The sequence below is a fragment of the Dasypus novemcinctus genome, chromosome 17 (genome assembly GCF_030445035.2).
Source record: "Dasypus novemcinctus isolate mDasNov1 chromosome 17, mDasNov1.1.hap2, whole genome shotgun sequence".
Classification (NCBI taxonomy): domain Eukaryota; kingdom Metazoa; phylum Chordata; class Mammalia; order Cingulata; family Dasypodidae; genus Dasypus; species Dasypus novemcinctus.
In genome coordinates, this window is record NC_080689.1 from 97,070,599 (window position 1) to 97,083,169 (window position 12,571).

General features: G+C 41.1%; 1 gene segment (V, D, J or C); it reads right to left on the reverse strand.

Moving 5' to 3' along the window:
* Positions 1-524: 524 nt before the first annotated feature.
* LOC131273837 (immunoglobulin kappa variable 3-20-like) overlaps positions 525-12,571 on the reverse strand; it is an 85,836-nt gene continuing 73,789 nt past the window's right edge. The window contains 1 exon segment of the V gene segment in view: positions 525-868. Coding sequence covers positions 525-868 — 344 coding nt within the window.

The following is a 12,571-nucleotide window of genomic DNA, read 5'->3' on the forward strand; positions in this document are numbered from 1 at the left end:
AGTATATTAAGGCACCCACAATTACTATTTGATGGCAATAAGAAATGAAAATAAATATCTAAATAAAAAAGAAGGTAGAGTAGGAAATCAAATCATCTTTTGTGACAATGAAAAGAAAGGCATGGATGGCAAAGGGTCTAGTGAAGAAAATGAGTAAGGGAGGTAAATGACCTTCCACAGAGGAAGTTTTGAATATGAAGGATCAAGAATTCAATTTTGGGAAGGACCAGAGTTGGAGGATAATGGGGGAGAAGGAAGAAGATGCAAGGGATAAGGAAAGAAGATAATAAAGTTTTAAATATTAAAGAGGTACAATGAATAGAGAATCAATGCCTCAGGGCGTAAGATGTAAAAAAACCCTAGCCTAGAGGGTCAATTCACCCTGTCATTTGATCTCACCAAGTGAAAGAAAGATTTCTATGATATAGTCCCCTAAATGACATGGTTTCTCAGACAGATGGAGGAAGCAAACCCATTCAAGTCTATTTGAAGAGGAAGTAGCTGGTGCTGCAAGATTCACTGCCCTACAGCCTTGGGGAGGAGGTTTGTGTTCGAGGTTGAAGCACTGTGGGAGGATAGCTGCTACCCTGCTGACAGTAATAATCTCCCAGATCCTCAGGCTGGAATCTGCTGATGGTGAGAGTGTAATCTGTCCCAGACCCACTGCCACTGAATCGATCAGGGACCCCAGATGGCCGGGTGGAAGCACCATAGATGAGCAGTTTAGGAGCCTGTCCTGGTTTCTGGTGGTACCAGTGTAAGCTGCTGTAAACACTCTGACTGGCCTTGCACTTGAGGGTGATGGTCTCTCCTGCAGATGCGGCCACAGAGCTTGGAGACTGGGTCATCACGATGTCCCCACTGGTACCTGCAACCAGAAAAGAGCATTGATCATACTTTCAATCACACATGTATAAAATATGTATCTAAATGTAGGTTTTCTTATTCAGAATATATATTCAGATCTGCTTTAGATGAAATGGTTTGCTCACTCTGCATGTTAAAACCATTCTCCAAATTTATAAAGATAATACCCTTCTAAACCTTTCACCTGAGGCCCAGAACACCAGCAGGATGAGCAGTTGGGAATGTGACATCATCTTGATCACCCGACTGATGTACTCAGGCCCCATTTCCAGGGAACCTGCATTAATAGAACTCTGAACAGACTACCAAGTCCCCAAGGAGCATATGCAAATCAATAGAGAGTATAAAGTCAAATGTGCCTGTGCAGTGAGTTGTAAAGATAAATAGTGGAAGGAGATAAAAATATCAAGACCACAGGAAATGTAACTACTCACCTGCAAAAGGCAAGAAATCAATTTAACACCACAATTTTCAACAATATTCAGCACAATTCAGAAAATGAAATATTTTATCAGCAATTGTACTCTTTCAAATCAACTGTGCCCATCTTGAAAACAAAAGGAATTTGTAAGAAAATACATACCTCTGTAAGTGTAATATCATAACTTAAATAAATGTTATAAATATGGTGCCAAAACCTAGGTGGAAAAGACTCTTATCATTGGATAGATTAAGATGCAGTGCACGTATGGTGTATCTATCTCAGTCTATTCTAAATTTTAAACAGATATTTGAAGCTCCTCTTCAACATCCCAAGGAACCTTACTTAATATATCCCAAACTAGTCCTCTGTATTGCCCAGTACAGTATTACTCTCAGAAATGAGTCACCAAATACTTACAAGTCACCCTTAGGACTATCATTTTAGTCAACCACTTTCTAAAATCACTAATGTAGTGATTAGGAGACATGAAGTGTAACACCTCCACCTAGTGGTCACAGGTAAAATGGCTTCAGTTGGAAAGGTCTGATAGAGCAGTTCATTTATTCCTACCCAAAACCAATGATACTTTTAGAATTATGCAAATAACAATATCACGAACACTTCTAGGCAATGGATATTAAATTAGGAACAAGAAGAACGATTCATTTTACTAGGAGGTTACACAATAAACAAGTAACTTTTCTGCAGCCATTATTAACCTGCTTCTTTGAGATTTCCTCCTCTGAGCTAAGCTGTTACTCAGGAAAGGTAGGGCCATGTGAACCTGCTCCATTTCAGGAACAACCCTCTGCATGAACAGTCAGAAGTAAGAGAAAATTTAGGACACTTTCACAACTATATGGGTAAAAAACTCTTCCACAACTATGAGTATATCTTTTCCGGCAGACTTTTTCCAAAGTTCCTAAGAGGTTTTCCTTGATGGGGAATGACCTAAGGCATGTATTGTTCTAATTCTAATTAATAAGTTCATTTCCTGTACTTTGTCTCCTTATGAGCACTTTACCTTAGGAGGGGTCCCCTCTCAGCATTCAGGAATGGTGCTGCAGACGCCCACATCATCAGGGAAGGCATTCCTTATCAACAATCCACCTTGTTCTTAATTCACCATGTATTTATATTTAGGAGATGTTAATAATTAATTCAGGTTTGCTCTTTCCACTCTTGTATTTTTTCCTCCTCTTCCATGAAGTTGCATGTAATATACATTCTTAAATTTGCTTATTTTGTTAGAATTTCTACTACTTAATTGATAGGTTTCCTGCATCAGTTCAATATAATTTCCTTCCCATTCTTACACACATTCAAAAATTTAAAGCCATCATGGATGACAGGATAACAAATGAGGATGTGTCATGAAGGGTAACTGTGCCAGAGTGGTCCACGTAAAATGTGAAGTAAGGAAATGTTGTCTTCAAGTAGGGGACAGGTGACCTAATGTGTGAATAGAGGAGGGGGCTGGAATTCAAAGCCCAGTGAAGAGCACTTCAGAAAATGAACAGGACTTGGGAAAAGATGGTCCTGGATATTTAAGAATGACTAATGAAACAGAGTGTGAAAGCAGAACAGGCATGTTCCAAAGGGAATATTAATTCGATGAAAGTTTGTGGATTAGTTTATGTACTATGAGAATCCATGGAACAATAGTTTGAATTAAATTGTTCATTTTAGCAGGTACTTGTGTATCATTTTACAAGCTATAACACTCCAAAGATGCAGACACAGTGGAAGCCACTAACGTTTCAGTGCAGCAGGAAAACAAGCTTTCTGTCATATAATGATTTTTAAAAGTGAAATTTTCCAAATGCTCCCCCAATCCCAAAGATCCAATTTAGGCCCAATCAATCTTTGATAAATGATTTAAAAAGAACACATTGTGTTAAGAGGATTTCTAAAAAAGCCTGGGGACTCCTGTCCCTAGTATATTCATACCTTCTCTCAGTTGTTGAAACACAGTTTAGGTGCAGCTGTGATGTCATTTTGCAGATATCATTAAAGCTATTGACTTTAAGAAGGGGGGTCCATTAAATCTTGCTCTTCTGGTCAGAGAGAAAGAGCCCAGAGAAATTCATAAATAATTAGTATTTGAAATGCAAGAATACATCTGAAGTTGGTTGTGGAGTTCCAGGGGACCATGTGGAAAGGAATGCAGGCAGGCTCTAGGAGGAGAGAGCTGACAGCCAGCAAGGACATGGGATCTCAGCACTGCCACCTGAGGAACTGCTTCTGCCAAACCCCATGAGCTTGGAAGAGAATCTGTGCTCTGGACAGAAGGCAGCCCTCTTTAACCATGTAGGAACCTGAGAAGAGAACCATCAACACTGGACCCAGACTACTGATCTATAAAACTCTGAACTAATAAATTGCTAATTAGTTACAAAATAAGAGTAAAGTTATGTATATTAAAATAACCACATGTGAAAAGGGAAGTCATAAATCCAGATACAAGAGATCTCATCACATTTAGCTCATGGTTGAATGATGCTGACACATGTCTCTTCTCATGAAATGTGATGTGCTTTATGCCCCTTTTACCCACAGGTGATTTCCTGATGTTTACCACATCCATAGGGTCAGGGCTGAATACTGTGCTATGAAAATACAGGTAAGAGCAGAACTAGCTTTGAAGGTGGTCAGGGTCTGTCCCCTCTGTTTCCATGGCCATGTTCTCTGACAACTGAAGAAATTCTACACAGGGCTGTTGGTAAGAGGCCAGTGCACTGGGGACATCCCAGGTAGACCTGAACCAAGCTGCTGTCTTCACATTTGCTTAAGACGAGATGACTCATTCCTTTTACCTGGGACAAAATGAGAATGTTGCATGTTGTCTTGATCTAAGAGATAAACTGTATTATGCTTTAACTTATTTTGAATTTACAATTCTACATGTTTTATTTAATTTTGTATACTTATGTTGTTCAAGTGACCAAAAAAATCTCAATTAATTATACATAAAATCAACTTAGCAAGTACATTTCCTGGGCATAGCTCACCCTTCCCCATGAACTTACCAGGGGGCAGTCAAGCCAAGTGCTGCTGTTACAGACATGAAATCAGGCTGATCAATATATGAGGCATCATTCATATGCAGCCAGACCTAATATGCTTCAGGTTCTCAAACAATTCTACATTATCTAAGGAATTCTTGTTCCCCAGTATAGATACAGGGCCCCAGTGAATGTGCCCTATTCATTTGGGAATGAATGGATGAAAGCAATGTGTTAGCAAATTCTTAATATGAAGGCAAAATTAATCTTTAAACTGGAAATGATGAGATGTGTTGTTAAATGCATAGAATATTGATGTACAGAATAAAACATTATGCTGTTCCCTTAAAATGTGAGCAATGCATTAGCAGTGACCAAGACATTTTCAGTAAATGTCACATGATAATCCTGTAATAGATTCATGGAAACCAAATGCATGTGGTGTCCTGAATTGGAATCTGGAAGGGGTACAGTACTGGAGTAAAAAACTAGATACATCTGAATGAAGTCTGGAAAATAAGTACGAAATTTGTACCAATGTAAATCTCTTAGTTTGACAAATGTACCATGATTATGTAAGATGTAAATATTAGGGAAAAGTAGGCAATGGTGTGCAGGGACTCTCGGGACAACTTCTACAACTTAATAGGAATCTAAAATTATTTAAAAATAAAAACTTATTTAACAAAGCACGTGGAGAGAGATATCTGTATAGTTGAGTGAACATTGTATTTAACCAAGTGAGGTCTGAAATGATGAGGTCATGTAAGAAAATCCTACTCTAAAGCCAGACCCCATCTGCAGTGACATTAAAACACTTACTCCAGACATTCAGCATCTCACTTGGCAAGTGAGAGCTGCACAACTTGAAATAGTGATTTTTGACTCCTGATTTTCCTACTTAATTGGACCCTTTTGTCCAAACAAACCTACTTTAGAGCAAACTCTTCAACCAGGGCATGTGTCCCACTGGTAGGCAAAAAGATTTTTCCATGGCTGAGAATAGGCTTATTGGAATACATTTCTAGATCTATGTATTCTGCTCAGGTTCTTTCTTAAATTGAATTTTTCAAAGAACAGTCAAGTTGTGCTGCTGACTCTCCTTTCCCACTTCATGTGCACAATCACCATTTACTGCTTTAATAAGATAAGTGAGCACTCACTCAATTATCTTATTATCTTTGGAGTGAGCACTCCAAAGAAATATACAGTAAGAAATGCAGGGATTTTTCAGAAATCCATGTGGGTCAGCATACAGAAAGTGAATGACTCTAGAAATTGGCAACTCTCCTGTGGTGCCAAATATTTCACACCCAACAAACTGAAGGAAAATTTACTTGAGTTGTCAATCCAAATATTCCTAATTGCATCAGGGAATTCAAAATTCATAGACTGAGTCCACCTTGTTTATTCTTGTTTTCTATATTTTAATAACAAACTGATAGTAAACTTCCCAGTTACTAATTGGATCTAGCTAAACAGTACAAGCTGGAATTTCCCACTTGTTTGAATAAAGGGATTAAAGATTTCCAACTAATATTGAGTATAATTTCAGAAACATTTACATGATTTCTTTACAAAATGTTCATCAACATAGAAAGCACCTTGGTTACTTTATGTGTTTGAATAAAGACTCAAAAATTGTTGGAAATTAACCTATACTTAGCAAAGAGAGAATGTGTAGAATGGATTATTTTGTTTTTATTCATTATCAAATTGTCTAAGTCCCTATTCAGTTACGCTGTATGTGCATGTGTGAGCATGTGTGTACAGATACGTGTGCTTAGACATATATTTTAATGTATATGTATTATAATATTTATGTATATAAACATTTGTAAATTTTGATCAGCATAACTTCTCTTTGAATGAATAGAATAACACAGGTTTCTTGGATCAAAGAATGAAGAACTTTCTACCAAAATCAAATAAAAGAAAATCTCACCATCTTTGCATTCTTAAATTGGAAAGAAAATTATTCTTACCATCACATTTTGCTTTGCAGAAAACTTTCCTACCGTTACCACAGACATCGAACATTTGTTTTCAATATAGAAGTTTTCACTGAATTTTCAATATTTATTAACAATAGGAGACATTGGGGCTCCAGCAGAACGAATCTTCAGAAGCTTTTTCTCTCCCCTTCCACCCAGAACTGATGCCCCCAAAGAACCTCAGAATGTGAAATCGGGTCACTACAGTTGGAGTTAGTTAAATTAAGATGAGGCTGTCCCGGAATAGGGGACCAAATCCAGGGGCTGGTGTATTTCTAAGGAGGGGACATTGAGACTCGGATCCACGGAGGAGGGTGGTGTGAAGACGGGAAGAGAGGCAGGTGTCCCCACGTCAGGCACCACCAAGCACTGGGAGCTCCCGAGTGTGGAGGGGCTCTCCTCGCAGCCTCAAAGGTGCTGGCCCTGCTGATACCTGTATTTTGGACACCAGTTTCCAGAATTTTGAAGAAGATGCCCTTGGCTTTGCTGGTATGCTTATGTAGGTGTCCACACTGTCCAGGTACAGCCCAGGCCCACCAGAGGTGGTGAACATGCACTGACCACAGCGACCCCAGGTGCCAGCCAGGGTCAGTCCCAGAAGTTCCTCATCCCTGTTAGAGTCTTCTGCAGGGAATCGGCTGGGCGGCGTTGGAGACTCTTTGGGACCGGATTGTTTCGGGATTTTTGCTGGTCCGGAGGTGTCTGGACATCGATTTGGAGGGAAGGTAACAGAGAGGATTCGTCTGTGAAATATACACGGAGATCCCAGCTACCTGCAGAGGATTCCCTTCTTGGGTAGGCGGAGACGAGGCATCTAGCCCCGCTCGGTGGGGCTGAGCCAGGCCGGGCCGGGCCGCGGTAGCGTTTGGAGCCGGGCGGGGCCGGTGCAGGCCCCGGCTGCGGGCCGCGGTAGCGCTTGGAGCCGGGCGGGGCCGGTGCAGGCCCCGGCTGCCGGCCGCGGTAGCGCTTGGAGCCGGGCGGGGCCGGTGTAGGCCCCGGCTGCGGGCCGCGGTAGCGCTTGGAGCCGGGCGGGGCCGGTGCAGGCCCCGGCTGCGGGCCGCGGTAGCGCTTGGAGCCGGGCGGGGCCGGTGCAGGCCCCGGCTGCGGGCCGCGGTAGCGCTTGGAGCCGGGCGGGGCCGGTGCAGGCCCCGGCTGCGGGCCGCGGTAGCGCTTGGAGCCGGGCGGGGCCGGTGCAGGCCCCGGCTGCGGGCCGCGGTAGCGCTTGGAGCCGGGCGGGGCCGGTGCAGGCCCCGGCTGCGGGCCGCGGTAGCGCTTGGAGCCGGGCGGGGCCGGTGCAGGCCCCGGCTGCGGGCCGCGGTAGCGCTTGGAGCCGGGCGGGGCCGGTGCAGGCCCCGGCTGCGGGCCGCGGTAGCGCTTGGAGCCGGGCGGGGCCGGTGCAGGCCCCGGCTGCGGGCCGCGGTAGCGCTTGGAGCCGGGCGGGGCCGGTGCAGGCCACGGCTGCGGGCCGCGGTAGCGTTTGGAGCCGGGCGGGCCCGGGTCAGGCCGCGGCGGGTACGGAGCCGGGCAGGGCCGGTCCAGGCCGCGGTGGCGGGAGGTGGATGCCGGAGCCGGCTGGGCCGCTGTAGCGAGCGGAGCTGGGCGGAGCCAGGCCAGGCCAAGGCGGCGTGAGGAGCCGGGCAGAGCCGGTCCAAGCCTCCGCGGCGGGCGGAGCCGGGCCTGCGGAGGGGTTTCTGTTTTTTTTTGTTTTTTTTTGTTTGTTTGTTTGTTTTTTGTTTTTTTTTTTTTTAATTTTACTTACATTTTTTTTTTTTTTTTGAGCATCTGCAGTACTGGGGAGTTCGTGGGCCCTGGGCGGCCTATTGGGGGTTTGTGGGAAGGGAGGTGCTTGCAGACCCATTTGGGCAGACAGACGGGGGGGTTTTAGGGCAAAGCGGGGGGAAGTTGTTGTTTTAGATAGTGTTGCAATTGTGACACGTGTGTACCTGTATCTCTCTTCTCCCTATCCGTTCCCCACCGTTTGCCCATCCTCTTTTTCTTTCTTCCTTTCTTCTTGCCTTTCTTTTTTCTCTATTATAATTAGTTTGTTTTTTTTTGTTGTTGTTGTTGTTGTTTTTTCGGTTTTCTCTTTCCCTCTTGTCCCTCATCTTCCACTTATTTTTACTTTAATTCAAGTATACAATAGGTGCTACAGGGAACACCTCACATTTGCTGGGTTTTCCCATCCTCCACTGCCTCATTTCTGTGTGAACTGATTTAGGCTACCTACACTATCCCCCTTCCCCTGCATCTTGATATCCACTATCATCTACTGTCTCTCCTATATTCCACCCCCCACCTCCCTTTCTTTGATCCACAAAGTGTCTAACTCTTAATTTCTAATACCTTTGTTCTGTTTTCTGTCTATTATCCACTCTTGAAACTATTACCTTTCTTTTCTTTTTCCCTCTCTCATGAAAACAATAGCTGTGTAGTTCATACCATATTCCTCCCAAATTCAGTCATCAACTTCATAAAAGGTACTCTACCTACAGCTATAACTCTATACAATCTACATGAATCTAACCTCCATCCTTCCAGATCTCATATTCCTGCTTTATTAACATACATCACCAATACAACTTTACACTTTTCCCTTGCTTACACAATTGCCTTTCCCCAACACTAATACTTTCCTCTAAAGTGAACTTAACCAACAACAAGTAACTAGAATAAGAAGAAAAAAGTGACAAAGAGAAGATATAACACCTGTGCAAAAATAACAACTAATTAACCTCCAAGAGCAGACAAAGAAGCTAAGGAACTGATTAAATTCGTCAAAATAAAGAGATGACCAGAAAGCAACAAAAATCTACGAACCAAACCAATAATCAGGAAAACATGGCTGAATCCAATCAACAAACCAATAATCATGAAGGGGAGCAAAACTTGGCACAAGCAATGAAAGATCTCAGAACATTTATCACCGACAAATTTGATGCAGTAATGAAAGAGGTTAACAACATGAAGACATCACTTGGAGGGGAAATTGCAGACATATGCAAAAACATAACAGATATGATGGGAATGAACACCACAGTTCAAGAAATCAAAAATACACTTGCAGCAAATATCAGCAGACTAGAAGAGACAGAGCAGAGAATTAGTGATGTGGAAGACAGTACATCAGAAATCAAACAGATAGTAGAAGGGGTCAATAAGAAGATAGAAAAAATCCAATTAGGATTTAGGGACCTGAATGACAATGCAAAACGCTCAAACATACGTATTATAGGCATTCCAGAAGGTGAAGAGAAGGGAAAGGGGTCAGAAAGAGTGTTGCAGGAAATAATGACTGAAAACTTCCCAAATCTACTGAAAGAGACAGATGTACATATCCAAGAAGCACAGCGCACTCCACAAGTCATAAACCCCAACAGGCCCACCCCAAGACATATACTTGTCAAATTATCCAATGCTCAAGACAAAGAGAAGATCCTAAAAGCAGCAAGAGAAAAGAAAACCATCACATACAAGGGAAGCTCAATTAGATTAAGTGCTGATTTCTCTTCTGAAACCATGGAGGCAAGAAGACAGTGGTATGATATAGTCAAGGTACTAAAGGAAAAAAATTTCCAACCAAGAATACTCTATCCAGCTAAACTAGCATTCAAACATGATGGAGAGTTCAAAATATTCGCAGACAAACAGAAACTGAAAGAGTATACCAACAAGAAACCTCCCCTTCAAGAAATTCTAAAGGGAGTTCTGCAGGAAGAAAGGAAAAAACAGGAAAGGCAAAGTTGGAGGAGAGTATAAGACCAACAACAACAACAAAAAAGACAAAAAAAATATACAAACAAAATATGACAAACACAAATCCAATCAAAATATGGCTAACACAAATAATTCCTTGATAGTAATAACACTGAATGTCAATGGATTAAACTCACCTATCAAAAGATTCAGACTGGGACACTGGATAAGGAAATATGACCCATCCATATGCTGTCTACAAGAGACACATCTTAGACCCAGAGACGCATGGAGATTGAAAGTGAAAGGCTGGAAAACAATCATACAAGCTAACAATAACCAAAAAAAGGCAGGAGTAGCTATATTAATATCAGACAAAATAGACTTTAAATGTGAAACAATTGTGAGAGACAAAGAAGGATACTACATTTTAGTCAAAGGGAAAATCTGTCAAGAAGATCGAACAATCATAAATATCTATGCCCCTAACAAGGGTGCCTCTAAATACGTCAGGCAAATGCTGGAAAAACTAAGTGAAAGAATAGATACATCTACAATTATAGTGGGGGATTTTAATACACCACTATCAATTCTGGACAGAGCATCTCAAAAGAGAATCACCAAAGACACAAAACATCTGAATAGTATATTAGAGGAGCTCGATCTAATAGACATATATAGATCGCTACACCCAAACACAGCAGGATATACATTTTTCTCAAGCGCACATGGATCATTCTCCAAGATAGATCATATGCTAGGCCACAAAGAAAGGCTGAACGAATTCAGAAAGATTGAAATCATACAAAACATTATCTCTGACCACAGTGGAGTCAAGCTGGAGATTTGCAAGGGAAAGAAGCCCAGATTTCACACCACAATTTGGAAATTAAACAACACACTCTTAGAAAAACAGTGGGTCAAAGAGGAAATCTCAAAAGAAATCAATGACTACCTTGAAACAAATGATAATGATAACACAACATACCAAAATTTATGGGATGCAGCAAAAGCAGTACTGAGAGGGAAGTTTATAGCCATAAATTCATATATCAAAAAAGAAGAAAGAGCAAAAATTGAAGAACTAACTGCACATTTGAAGGAATTAGAAAAACAACAACAAAGTAACCCAACAGGAAGAAGAAGGAAGGAAATAACAAAGATAAGAGCAGAACTAAATGAAATAGAAAATAAGAAAGCACTTGAACAGATAAACAAGACCAAGAGCTGGTTTTTTGAGAAGATTAACAAAATTGACAAACCTTTAGCAACACTAACAAAGAAAAAAAGAGAGAAGATGCAAATACACAAAATAAGAAATGAGAAAGGCGATATCACCACTGACCCCACAGAAATAAAGACTATCATAAGAGGATATTTTGAAAAACTATATTCCAACAAAAATGACAATCTAGAGGAAATGGACAAATTCCTAGAAACACATAAACAGCCCATATTGACAAAAGAAGAAATTGATGATCTTAACAAACCAATCACAAGCAGAGAGATAGAATCAGTTATTAAAAATCTCCCAACTAAGAAGAGCCCAGGGCCAGATGGCTTCACAGGTGAATTCTATAAAACATTCCGGAAAGAACTGACACCAATCCTGCTGAAACTATTCCAAACCATCGAAACAGAAAGAACATTACCCAACTCCTTCTATGATGCCAACATTACCCTAGTACCAAAGCCAAACAAAGACATCACAAGAAAGGAAAATTACAGACCAATTTCTCTAATGAACCTAGACGCAAAAATACTTAACAAAATACTTGCTAATCGTATTCAACAACACATTAAACGAATTATACACCACGACCAAGTGGGATTCATCCCAGGTATGCAAGGATGGTTCAACATAAGAAAATCAATCAACGTAATACACCATATAAACAGATTGAAGGAAAAAAATCACATGATTATATCTATTGATGCAGAAAAAGCATTTGACAAAATACAGCACCCTTTCCTGATAAAAACACTCCAAATGATTGGAATACAAGGAAATTTTTTGAACATGATAAAGAGTATATATGAAAAACCTAAAGCCAATATTGTTTACAATGGAGAAATCCTAGACTCCTTCCCTCTAAACTCAGGAACAAGACAAGGATGCCCACTGTCGCCGCTCCTATTTAACATTGTCTTAGAAATACTTGCTCGAGCACTGAGGCAAGAACCAGAAATAAAAGGCATTCAAATCGGAAAGGAAGAAGTCAAAATTTCATTATTTGCAGATGACATGATCCTATACATAGAAAACCCTGAGAGATCTACAACGAAGATTCTAGAACTCATAAATGAGTTTAGTAAAGTCGCAGGTTATAAGATCAATGCGCAAAAATCAGTAGCATTTCTGTACACCAATAATGAGCAAGATCAGGAGGAAATCAAGAAACAAATACCATTCACAATAGTAAATAAAAAAATCAAATACTTAGGAATAAATTTAACTAAAGAGGTAAAGAACTTATACACTGAGAACTATACAAGATTGTTCAAGGAAATCAAAGAAGACCTAAATAAATGGAAGACTATTCCTTGTTCATGGATAGGAAGACTGAACATTATTAAGATGTCTATCC